General features: G+C 42.3%; 1 protein-coding gene across 11 annotated transcripts in view; it reads right to left on the minus strand.

Annotated features, from left to right (window-relative positions):
- Positions 1–920: 920 nt before the first annotated feature.
- Positions 921–13,608, minus strand: part of LOC144506582 (sentrin-specific protease 7) — a 94,628-nt gene continuing 81,940 nt past the window's right edge. For all 11 annotated transcript variants that reach the window (XM_078232900.1, XM_078232906.1, XM_078232903.1 and 8 more), the window contains 6 exons: positions 12,918–13,132; positions 11,857–11,918; positions 9,794–9,849; positions 4,831–4,899; positions 2,535–2,685; positions 921–1,263 (listed from right to left, as the gene is read on the minus strand). In XM_078232900.1, coding sequence (XP_078089026.1) covers positions 1,132–1,263; positions 2,535–2,685; positions 4,831–4,899; positions 9,794–9,849; positions 11,857–11,918; positions 12,918–13,132 — 685 coding nt within the window. In that variant the 3' untranslated portion in view covers positions 921–1,131. The remainder of the gene's footprint in view (positions 1,264–2,534; positions 2,686–4,830; positions 4,900–9,793; positions 9,850–11,856; positions 11,919–12,917; positions 13,133–13,608) is intronic.

The following is a 13,608-nucleotide window of genomic DNA, read 5'->3' on the forward strand; positions in this document are numbered from 1 at the left end:
TAGCACGATCAGAACCTCACAGCACCCATCGTTACTGTTCTGCCATTACTTGAAAGCAGTATGTTATTCCATAAAAGTTAGTTCTCCCTGTTCCAATTCATGGGCAAGCATTTTGGCGCATGCGGCCACCACGGTAGCACAGTGGTTAGCACTGCTGTCTCACAGCTCCAGGGACCTGGGTTCGATTCCTGGCTTGGGTCACTGTCCGTGTGGAGTCTGCACGTTCCCCCTGTGTCTGCGCGAGTTTCCCCCGGGTGCTCCGGTTTCCTCCCACAATCCAAAGATCGTGTTAGATGCATTAGGGTTAGGTGCATTGGCCATGCTAAATTGCCCCTTAGTGTCCAGGATGCGTAGGTTAGAGGGATTAGCAGGGTAAATATGTGGGATTATGGGGATAAGGCCTAGGTGGGATTGTTGTCGGTGCAGACTCAATGGGCCAAATGGCCTCCTTCTATATTGTAGGGTTTCTATTTAACTTTTTACAAAGCCCATGAAACGTTGAGATGTGCTAGGGCGGCACGATAGCACAGTGGTTAGCACTGCTGCTTCACAGCTCCAGGAACCTGGGTTCGATTCCCGGCTTGGGTCACTGTCTGTGTGGAGTTTGCATATTCTCCTCGTGTCTGCGTGGGTTTCCACCGGATGCTCCGGTTTCCTCCCACAGTCCAAAGATGTGTGGAGGCCATGCTAAAATTCCCCTTAGTGTCCTGGGATGCGTAGGTTAGAGGGATTAGTGGGTAAATATGTAGGGATATGGGGGTAGGACCTGGGTGGGATTGTGGTCGGTGCAGACTCGATAGGCCGAATGGCCTCTTTGTGCTGTAGGGTTTCTAAGATTTGCGTACCACGGCCTTATAGTAGTGAAACTGAGCGAGATACTAATGAAATAGTCACTTTGATAATAGAAGCAAGAAGCCAAATAAGTCACAAAACAGTATAATTTATTAAACTGTACATCACTATAAACAGAACTATTTTAAACTGAATGTACTACACATTATTGGTCAACTGGTTCAAAAATTTACAGTCGAGTTTAAAATCTTCATATTTCCAAGATGTGTGGATACTTGATAATCAGCAGCTTTGAAATGACCTGGTACACTCACTATCTGTCCCATGTGTAAAGTTTCATTAGCTATCAGTTCTTTGCTGGCTGTGTAAATGCAGAATCAAATCTCGTATCTCCTCCCGTTTCTTCTTTACCTCCTCTCTCAGGAACCATTTATCCAGCTGCAACGGCAATTCAAAATTTGAGATGGGTTTCTGTGGAAAGAGAAAGAAAGAAAATACAGTTTTGCAAAGAAGAAAAAGACCGTTTGCCAATGCAAGAGTGAACTGTTGTGAAATTACTTCCTCGATATTAAATGCTTGTCCGCCTTGATGTGACTGTTCTCATTTAGTTCATCTTTCATCCCTTCACTTGTATCCAATGGATTTCTAGCCCAATGGCTTCTCTTCCCATCCCTCACTGTCACCTGGGAAGATCTGATGTGGAGATGCCGGCGTTGGACTGGGGTAAACACAGTAAGAAGTCTCTTGGAGATCCTCTCCACTTGGAGCCGGCAGTTTGCGGTGTCGATGGTAGTCATGATGTGGAGATGCCGGCGTTGGACTGGGGTAAGGGAAGATCCCAGGGACTAGATATTCACTTCACAATGGAGGTGCAAATCAAGTCATGAAATGACAAAGTATTTTTTAGGCGCATAAACAGCATTCTAATTACATATTATCCAGAAATCAGAGAACGGGAAATGAAAACTAATGCAAGAATCTCAGCAATCTCACAATTCCTCAAGTTTCTTTGAGCTGTCAGGCCACAAATATTGATTGCTGAATATTGATGGAAGAATCAGAAAAGAGTACGGTACATTGGGCCCTTGTGAGGAAGATGCTGAATGTGTGGTGGCTTTACATAAGATTTCACAAAGTCTCAAGGTGCTGAGAAAACTCTGTTACGCTTTCATTGATGTTCAAAAGGCAAGCTTCTTAGTCAAAGCTTCTCAACTGAAAACTTGGATGAAGCAACTTGTGTCTTGGACATCAAGGTGGGGTGGCCTGCATAATGCAAGCTGTCAGGTATGGATCCACTAATGTGAAGCTGTTCATTGTAGAGCTGTGAAGACATTTTCACTGGGGGTAACAGCTGCTGCAATGGTACGAATACAAATGCTCTGAAAGCTTGGGTTTGCTGCTATCACCTAATTTGAAGGGCTAAAATGCCAAGAGGCAAGCAGCCACTGTTGAAGTCCCAGTATTCAATTGATTAAATTACCAGTTGAGCAGCACTCTAGGGCATTTCAACAACTTGCCTGTCTCACTAATTTAACTAGAATGTACAAATCTGTGATTGAAGGCCAGAATTCTTCCAATTCAGCAACGTTTAAACTCACAAGCTAACGCTCTAACAAGTAGGCTGGTGCAAATTAGACTGGCAATGAAAAGCTTACTAGGACTTGGAAACTTAATCTGAAGACTCTTCAGCACGATTGATTTCCAATGCTTAAGCAATACCCAGTAAGGCAAAATTTAGTTACCTGAAAAAAGCTCTCCACATACTGCAGTAAGTAAATGCCACAGTCACTGCTGTTATCTTGCTTAGGAACTCTAGGGACAGAGCCTTTCATGTTTTCAGCTGTGAAATTGCGTTGTCCTCGTTTTTTTACTTCCCATTCAATCTGCAGATACCTATTCAAGGAAGAGGGAAAGATGTCAATGCAGTTTTCATTTATCATTATTGAAAAACGATGAAACTGTAGCAGAAGTTAATGACCCAGAACAACCAATGTGTACAGTACTTGCACAGCACCTTAAACATCACAAGGTACATGACAAATAACTGGGATAAGTTTAGCAGGACAAATACCAATCAGAAAGGGAGGGCCTGATGGTTAATGACTGAAAGAATATTTGAAGAATTATCTGGGAGTGATGTATGGAAAAAAATAAAGTTTCGAAAGTGAAAAGCTAAAGGATGCATAACATTACGAGGGAAGAAAAAGGATATTAGACAAACTGCAGATCAGACTCAAAATAGCATAGAGTGCAAGATAGGTTGTGGAGTTAAGAAAGATTGCAGAGATGTAGTGGACAAGACCAGGGCAGAATTTATAGACAAGAATCTAGAATTCGTGCATTAGCAACCAGTAGTTAACAGGTCAGTGAGAAAGGATGATTAACAAGTGGTCCCGAGGTAATGAATTTGACTTTATGCAATACGGTGCACAAGAGGAATCCTTAAACCAAGCCTGAAAGCAACAGGAACATGGATTAAGGTTTCAGAGACAATGACATTGAGGTAAAGACACCAGCAGATGGTCACATGGAGTTTTGGAGTTTGGAGCTCAGCAAAGAGGAAGAAAAGATATTGAGGATGTGCATGCTCAGAATCAGCCTCAAAAGGCAGCTAGGCAGGGAAATGGAAGAGATGGCTAAACGTAAGGGCTTTGGCAGAAGCCAAAAAAGGGTAACGTCCAAGGTTAAACCGGAAAAAGTTTGGCTAATACATAGAAATGTGGGACAAGTAGTCAGACAGCACAGTGGCAGCATGGAGTCAGGGTTATGTAAGAATTATAGAAGTGGGTATCAACATAGATATAAAGTGGAGGAAGTTTACAGATAATGCCACTGAGGGACAGCATATGGGGACAAAGCAATGCCAACATCTACATACCTTGACAAGCATCAACAGCTTTAAGGGCTGGAGGGATACATGCATGAGATGAAAAACATCTCAATGCTACAGCTCTTGCTCAAAGCAAAATTACCTTCCCCTCTGCACAGTAAAATGCTTCACTATTTCATTGTCATTTTCAAAGGCATGGATAATCCTGAACTCTACTGCAAAAATCACCTTCTCTGAGAACCCACTTCACCTCTAACATGAAGTGTGGCAAGCTTAGGAATTTTGATCTCCAATTTTTGAAGATATTTGGTTAGTGTTGGGAATGATAAACTCCCAGATTATCTATAGCCCTGTTAGATGTGGAAACAGAGTAAAGCACTCTTTATCTCATCCAACCTCTGCGCAGTACCCTTTAATGCGCCACTGATTTAATTTTTCATTTCTCACGCTAGCTACACTGTGGTCCTCTAAGGTGCAGTTTTGTGCTGGACAATACTTCAGAACAAAGGCTGATTCTGTCCTCATCAGTCACCTGTATGCATGCAGCAGAGGTAGCAGGAAAGTGGTCACAATTGGGACACTGGCCTGAATTTTCCCCTCTAAAGCCGAAACTGCAGCACCTCTAACCACCCCTGTCCCAGACGAAAGCAGCATTTGCAAAGAAAATGACCATTTTTTAAAAATTGGTCCATTGTGGTCCCGGTCTCAAGAGAATGGAAATCAATCCTTGTATCACCTCTATGACCATTTTTATGGTGTTTAAGAAAACGCTTTGGACAAAAAAAAAATTTTTTCCAAAAAAAGTCAGACCTTTTGAAGATTCCTATTAATTCCAAAAAATGTAATGAATTTATCTTACCAGCAGGGTGGTGCAGGGCAGCATGGTCGTTAGCACTGCTGCCTCACAAGAGCCAAGACCTGGGTTCGATTCCAGCCTCGGGTCACTGTGTGTGTGGAGTTTGCACATTTTGCCCTTCCCTGCGTGGGTTTCCTCCGGGTGCTCCGGTTTCCTCCACACTCCAAAGATGTGCAGGTTAGCAGGATTAGCAGGGTAAATACTTGGGGTCATGGGGATAGGCTCTGGTTAAGATGCTCTATCAGAGAATCAATGCAGACTCAATGGGCCAAAATGGCCTCCTTCTGCGCTGTAGATATTCTATGATTCTATGTGACTCCCAACAGATAGAATATACTTAATTGATACTTACTCTCGTAAAATCTTCACTGTGTGCAATTGTGAAGCCGCTCTCAGTGAATCCATTATAAGAATACAGGGCCTGAAGAGGGAAAATTAATTTCAGTTAATATTTCATACTTCAGTTTGATCACTAAGTTTGCCATGGCCGAGACTGCCCCTGTGGTAGAAATGAAGGACCTGAGCCTCGCCACTACAATCAACAAAAATAAACCATCGACCGATAATCCTAACACAGCTAACAGGATTTATGCTTCAGCCTTGCAACTACACCCCTTATTCCTGATAAAAATAAAATGGCATGGCAGAGTTTAAATTCAATTTCCAAAATCATACCATCGAATTGGTCCCCCCCCCCCTCCCCCCCAACAGCAGAACAGAAAATTAATTTATAAATTCAAACACAGCTTATTATAAATGAAGGACGGAAAAAATTTGGGTGGCATGGTGGCTAGCACTGCTGACTCACAATTCGAGCCTCGGGTGACTGGCTGTGTTGAGTTTGCACATTCTTCCCGTGTCTGCGTGGGTTTGCACCGGGTACGCTGGTTTCCTCCCACAATCCAAAGATGTGCGGGTTAGGTGGATTGGCCATGCTAAATTGCCCCTTAGTGTCAGGGGGACTAGGAGGGTAAATATATAGGGTTACAGGGATAGGGTCTGGGTGGGATTGTTGTCGGTACAGGCTCAATGGGCCAAATAGCTTCTTCTGCACTGCAGGGATTCTATGAATAGCGCTGTGTGGCATGGACACAAGCAACGCATTTGCCAAGAGAAAACACAAAATAAACCAACTGGCAAAATGTAATCTGGCTCCTGGCACTTTGGCTTCACAAAGGTTATGATGACTCTGTCAGGGAGACTGAATATTTAAAGAAACAAAAACAAACATTATTTTATAATCAAGAAGAATTAAATTAATAGTACTTGCATTCTTTAAGTTCATAAGTACTTATGCTATGAACTCAGTTCTACTTTTGACTTCCCCCAACCCCCAATTATTCCATTATACATTACAAGAATTTTGAAAGTTAATTCACTTCTTTAGGGACCAAACAAAAAAAGGTATGCCACAGCCCTCTGGAATTCACTTTACTTCTATTCAGTGTTACAGCTATCCTCGGAGGTCCTTATGGAGTTCTTCCATTAGCGTTTTGGCTACATGACCCTCCACTTCTTCTTTACAGATCTCATGATGGTGGATGCCTCAGCCCCCTGTTCAAGTCGCTAATAGATATCCAAATGTCTTCCTGCAGCTTTCAGAATTAATTTTGCTGACTGCTTTCTGTCACAAGACTCTGAGGACCACTGTAGATTTCTTCCACATGCTGCAAGTTAGAGAAATCTTCCAACTGCTTTCCCTCTCAAAACCCAAACTGAGCTTCAGCCCCCACCTGCATTCTGCACAGTGAACATTAAAGTTAGTATTTTTTTCCGCTTAAATGCAGTGTAAGTATTTATTTCCTTTGGCTCTCCCCACTCAATGAGTTGCAGCCTACACAAGACTAAATCTGCAACTGCCTCGGTCTGTTCTCAAACTGAACCGCTTGCTTCTGTCAGCAGACACAGAGATAAATTAAACAAATCAACAATCCATCCACACATCCCACGCCCGTGATAACATGACATTCTTTGGGCTGGGCTCAAATAGAAATGTAAACAGTTTACTTCCAACACAACTCTTTGATTCTGTACAAAAATATAATTCCTCTTGTTAACAGAGTTTTAGGACATTTTTCCAGACTGCCTGGTTCCATTACAAGCTTTGGGGTGGATCAATTCTTTGCTCAAGTATTTTCCACCATCAGCTCTGACTTTGCCACTTAAAGTAAGGCTACTTTTTAAGTGTAATAAACCCAGGCTTGTTTGAGTTGCACTTGCATCAGTTATTTTAACCAGTTTTTCACCAGACATCTACTTATCTTAGATTTAATGCTTTAACCTCCAACTTAAAGGTCACATTACTGAAACTAAAAGTTGCATTCTAAAACACATGAATCATGAACTAGATTTCCGCATTAGTGTTCATGAAAAGACTTGTTCACACTGACACTTTATCGTGGACCTGCTGGATAATTTACAAACCATTAGGTGTCAAATTTAGAGAGGACAGATTCTTCCTTTTCCAATAGCCCAGGCCAGGTAATTTATCATGCAAAAGAGCAGGGGTTGCTCTATTTTTATAACTTGTTCATGGTTGCCCATTCCTAATTGTCCTGGGAGAGTAGCCATTTATTTGAAGTTCTCTCTGCTTCTATCACTTGTCAAAAGATCCACAAGCAGAATTGTCCTGATAGATACATTGTTTTGGTCTGTTCTTATCCCACAGAACTGACTTCTTTGCCAGAATTCTACCACCCCACCCGCCACTGAATCAGAGTGGGGTGAGGGGTGGACAATGGAAATGTCCTTTGACCTCGAGCGAGATTTTCCGGTCTCGCTCAAGCGAGGCCGCAAAATCCTGCCCCTTATCTTGAGTTCATTTTTTTGCCCTTATCCAGTGTCTTCCCACCATGTTCATGACTATTCCGATGCTCTTGCCACTTTAAGAAGGTTTCCTGGCTCTAACTGCTGCTTTCACAAGGGATATCTAATCCCTCTACACCATATAAGGACATTGTTGAGGCTCTCTGCTTCTTACATTATTGGAGGCCTGATCAATCCTATCTCAGTTAAAGAGTTTGGTGTACAACAGTAAGAAAGTCTACTACAATAGTTCAGGGCATTATGAGGCCACACTTGGGAGTACTGTATGTCATTTTGGTCAAGTATGAACTACATACATGTTCTCAAGAGAGTGCAACGAGGTTTCACTAAACAGGTTCCAGAGATGAGGGGATTGTCCTATAAGGAGATTGAGCAGACTAGCTCTATATTTCCCGGAGTTTAGAGGAATGAGACTTGATCTAATTAAAACAAAAATTCTTAAGGCATTTGGCAGGCTAAATGCTAATAAAAGGTTTCCCTGGCCTGCGAAACCTAAAAAAGACAAGATTTTTAGAATTGTGGAGGTTCCCTACCCATCATCCAAGGAGTCCACCGCGAACACAGTCAATACTGCCTGCGCCATGCTCCAAGTGTTAAATGGCTAGAGGTGGACTTCCAACCCTCAAGCCGGGAGGAGGTCATGCCTCAGAGAGCTACTGGCCAATTTGATTGGTTGGCAGTTCTCTAGTTCCTGCAGCACCAGAAGCTGGAGTGCTTCGGACTGGGATTGCAAGCAACCCCCAGGTCCAAGTCCCAGGAGTCCAGGACCGGGCCTTGCGAGGGCTCTCAGAGCAGGGTAGGGTGGTGAGTTGAGGCCTAGAGGAGAGACCAGGGGTGGAAATGTTGGTTGAGAGGCTGAATGGGTGGGGACCCTCATTTTCTTTTGTGGTGGTGGTGATGGCGGGGGGATCAATAAAAGGAGGCCACTGACAGAGGTGTCTGCCAAGTTCCACCCAAAAGCAGCATAGAATCATTTTTCAGGCACCCCACTGCTCCTGAAATCCTCCCAACTGCCTGAAAATTGATGCCAGGTTGGAAACAGCCTTTATGTGGTCAATAATTGGGATACTCAAGGGCCTCAATTGGAGCAGGGGGTGGGCACGTGGGCTGGCCTAGATCTTGCCTGCCCCAGTGTAAAATTGCGGAGAAGTCGGGGTAGGCAGGAAGGCCAGCCGAGAAGTTGTAAGGTCATCTCTACTTACAAACCCACCAGCAGGGTTGTGCAGAATTCTGTCCATCTGGTCACAGTCTCCATATAAGTCAGCCATTTAAAATTGATACGAGGAGGAACTTCTTCACTCAAAGGCTAACCTAGTGAGATGTGGATGTTTAGCCATTGGATATATTCAATATTTTTTTGGATACTCAGGGATGTGGGAATCGTGCAGGAAGATGTAGTTGAAGTTAAAAAATCATCCATGATCTTACTGATCAGCAGAGCAATCTTAAAGGGCCAAGATCACTTATTCCATTTCCTATTTCTTACATTCTTTTGACTACCCAATTTATAGCCTCACCTACTCACTATTGAGTTCAACAATTTCAGATCAAAATCTCTGGCTCCATTTTGTCAGATGGTAGCTGTTGTTAACGATTCTGCTTTTCCCATTAACATCTCCTCAAGAACCATCTTTCCCCACTATGAATACTGATCATTTGCTCAAAACACAAGCCATTAGCAGCTATGATAAGTCAATGCAAGTCACTACTCTTATGAATGAAATCAGACCAACGCACCAAGTACCATTGCTTGCTAAATATGAAGTTTTGTACTGATCTCTGAAAATACAAACCAAACTCTTCTGCACAAAAAAGGAGAAAAGAAAGAAAGTAGGGTGGAAGAACAGACCAAGAAAGAGGTCAGAAGGAAGAAAAACAGGATAAAGGGCAAAAAGAGCAGATAAATATTTCTCTCAAGACAGTTATTGGCCTGTGGAATTCTCTTCCTCAGACATCAGTGGAGGCAGGGTCATTGAATATTCGTATGACTGAGTTTGATACATTCTTGATTGACGAGGGAGCTGAAAGGTAGAGGGAATAGATAGGAAATTAGAGTTGAGGCCATAATCAAATCAGCCATGATCTTACCAAATGGCAGAGCAGGCACAAGAGGCCCTGGTATGCTCCTGTTCCTAATATTAGGAGGAAAAAAAAAGGATTTGTATTTTGAGAGGGAGAAAGGAAGGTGGAGTATGCAGAAGGCACTGCCTGTGTGGTCCACATGGAAAGGTTATTCCTAATTACCTCCAAAAGTAAAATAGAAAGAGATAATAGAAGCAGGAGTAGGTCATTTGCCCTTTCGAACCTGGCTGATCATCAAATTTAATCTCCTGATCTTGCCTTGCTCCCATATCCCTTTAGCCACAAGAATAGAAATAAAAATGATCGCTTACTCTCCGAGTTGGTGACAATCTATTGCTTGGAATCAAAAACAATGTATTAAATTATTTTTTAGTTAGTCAGCAAATTATCATTTCAATGTTACTTACTGTTTGAGTATTCTTCTTTTATGTTTGTACAGGTTGATGGGTACTTTTATACATCCCTATAAGAAAGTAAATATAATATTAAATAAAGCTGGATTCTTGCTCCACTGAGGCTGAACTACTGAATGTAAACATGCAAATGAAGCATACAGGTTCATAGAGTCAAAGAGGTTTACAGCATGGAAACAGGCCCTTCGGCCCAACTTGTCCATGCCGCCCTTTTTTTTTAAACCCCCAAGCTAATCCCAATTGCCCACCTTTGACCCAAACCCATCGTACCCATGTAACTATCTAAATGCTTTTTAAAAGATAAAATTGTACCCGCCTCTACTACTACCTCTGGCAGCTTGTTCCAGACACTCACCACCCTCTGTGAAAAAACTGCCCCTCTGGACACTTTTGCATCTCTCCCCTCTCACCTTAAACCTATGTCCTCTAGTTTTAGAATACCCTACCTTTGGGAAAAGATATTGACTATCTACCTTGTCTATGCCCCTCATTATTTTATAGACCTCTATAAGGTCACCCCTCAGCCTCCTACACTCCAGAGAAAAAAGTCCCAGTCTATTCAGCCTCTCCTTATAACTCAATCCATCAAGTCCCGGTAGCATCCTAGTAAATCTTTTCTGCACTCTTTCTAGTTTAATAATATCCTTTCTATAATAGGGTGACCAGAATTGCACACAGTATTCCAAGTGTGGCCTTACCAATGTCCTGTACAACTTCAACAAGACGTCCCAACTCCTGTATTCAATGTTCTGACCGATGAAACCAAGCATGCCGAATGTGTTCTTCACCACTCTGTCCACTTGTGACTCCACTTTCGATGAGTTATGAACATGTACCCCTAGATCTCTTTATTCTATAGCTCTCCCCAATGCCCTACCATTAACTGAGTAAGTCCTGCCCTGGTTTGATCTGCTAAAATGCGTCACTTTGCATTTATCTAAATTAAACCCCATCTGCCATTCATCAGCCCATTGATCCAATTGATCAAGATCCTGTTGCAATCCTAGATAACCTTCTTCACTGTCCACTATGCCACCAATCTTGGTGTCATCTGCAAACTTACTAACCATGCCCCCTATATTCTCATCCAAATCATTAATATAAATGACAAATAATAGTGGGCCCAGCACTGATCCTTGAGGCACACCACTGATCACAGGCCTCCAGTTTGAAAAACAAGTCTCTACAACCACCCTCTGGCTTCTGTCCCCAGTTCAATCCCCAGTTTGTGCCAAGTGAACTAATCTCAACCAAGAAGGAAAGCAATTGCGAGAGGGATGGGGTCAGATGGAAAAGGAAATGCAGAAGCTTGGACTTCTACTGTTACTGTTTTTCATTCAGCTTATGCCTTGTTTTCAACATTCTCCTTATAGCACACAATGCTAGAACTTCTTAACTTCTGAGGCCTCACTCATCTCAGGGAAACCTGTGGTCCTCCAATCTGCTATTCTAGGATAATTGCAAAATTTACATCTCTAACTTTTCTTGATGTACGAGTCATCGGTAATGCTGCCAGGCAAAAGTTCTGAACTTGCCTTTCATAATTTATACTTGCATCCCTTTATCCCACAGGCATGAGAGCGGGCAAAATAATTTTCTGGATTAACCTTCTATCTCTTCAAGATATGTCTCTGCAGCATCTTCATTCATTCACCTTCCAAGGTTGCAGATTCCAGGCTTTATTCAGAACCAGGTGGCACTAGGGGGCAGCCTTGCAGCCCTTCTTTGCACCTATTGGGATGCTTCTCTCATTCTGGATTATCTGAACTGATTTCAGTTCTGGATATAGATGGGGCCTGACCGGAAAATATTTCAGCTTTAGCATGATGCCCTCAGACTTGTGCACTTCTACCTTGTTTGGTTTATGGACTGCTGCTCCAAAGTTAATAGACTGGACAAGGCAGAGCCTATCAATCATACTTGATCTCTTCCACCCTTTCCACCAATCAATGACTTGCACTTCTTCATACTTATTCTTCAATTAACCTAGAACAATATTGTCCTTATCCAAGACAATAAGTTCATTAAGAATTTAACCTAGTTATTGTGTTATTTACCTGTATTTTAGAACTGGGCAAGGCTGAAGAAGTTACACAAGGAACATTGCTGGAGTCTTTATCTGCAATAGAGCAAAATGTGGTCATGGTATTACAATACATGCATTCTATGTGCTAATTCATATCAACTTGAAGTACTACACATCTGATCACGAGCCAGCATACATTGTCACATTACAGAAAATCTGCTTAAGGCTGCCAGGAAATATTTGGCGATCAGGTAGTATTGGCAGCAGAAAAGGAACTACAGAAGATATTTAAAAAATGCTTCTTTTGTAACATTCATTCTTGGCATCTGGACATCCCTAATGAGGTTGGCATTTACTGCGAATCCCTGGTTGCACTGAGGTAAAGTAAAAGTAAATTTTATTTATTAGTCACGAGTAGGCTTACATTAACACTGCAATGAAGTTACTGCGAAAATCACCTAGTCGTCACACTCCGACACCGGTTTGGGTACACTGAGGGAGAACCCAGTATGGCCAATGCATCTAACCAGCACATCTTTTGAACTGTGGGAGGAAACCAGACCACCTGGAGGAAACACACGCAGACACCAGGAGAACGTGCAAACTCCACAAAGACAGCCGGGAATCGAACCCAGGTCCCTAGCGCTGACAGGCAGCAGTGCTAACCACTGTGCCACCCTACCAGTACCAGGTGGTGGTACTGGTGGGCCTTGCCTGTAATTGAGGTCGCAAACAGTGCATGTCCAATCATTTTGTTTGACATTTTTAAATGCTAATACTGGAATAATGGAAAGATAAAGCTTATAAGATATTAAATTGTTACATTAGGTTCAACTTCTTCAATACAGTTCTGAGACTTTCATAAAATATGTTTACTGCATTTTGATCTGAAACCCGAGAGCAACTTCTTTTACCTTGCTACTTCAAATCTAACACTACATGATCCTTAAGGGAGCTGTAGGATTTATCCTTGGAGATTATCTTTCACACATACAACTTTTCCACAATAGGATTGCTCTACAGACTATTGTTTAAAAGATTAAATAATGATGGTTTCACATATATGAATCCAAGTAAAAGCCAAGTGCTTACTTGCTGAATCCTGTGACGGTGCATTCTGAAAGGTATTCCCATCAGATTCATCAGATGATAACACTTGTTCCTTATTCATTCTCTCATCATTAGACAAGAGTGTGGAAGACGTGTTTGAAAGTAATTTGCTTTCCTTGGTTTCAGTGGTTAAATCAGTTTCATAGACTATTTTGTCTAACGCAGGAAAACAAATAACAGCAAGGTACCAATGCGATCTGCAAGCAAAACATGTCACGTAATAAGTTAACCATAAGAAAAGTTACAGCACAAAAGGAGGCAATTCAACCCATCAGCCAGCCCGAGGACGCCCTTTCTAATCCCACCTTCCTGCAGTTTATAGTTTACAACACATAAGGAGCAGATCCATATATTGTTTAGAAGAGTTTAGGTTCTCTGCTTCCACCACCAACTCAGGCAGCGAATGCCAAACACCCACCAACCTTTGCGTAAAAAAGTTCTTCTTCGTGTCCCCTTTACACCGACTGCCACTTATCTTGAATCTGTGACTCCTGGTTCTAGAATTCTCCACCAAGAGAAACTTTATCCCGTCCACTCTATCTCTTCCCCTCATAATTTTGTACACCTCTATCAAATCACCCCTCAGCTTTCTTTGTTCTAAGGATAATAATCCCAACCTACCTAATATCTCCTCATAGCTACACTTTTCCAGCCCTGGTAACATTCTTGTAAA

The sequence above is a fragment of the Mustelus asterias genome, chromosome 17 (genome assembly GCF_964213995.1).
Source record: "Mustelus asterias chromosome 17, sMusAst1.hap1.1, whole genome shotgun sequence".
Taxonomy (NCBI): Eukaryota; Metazoa; Chordata; class Chondrichthyes; order Carcharhiniformes; family Triakidae; genus Mustelus; species Mustelus asterias.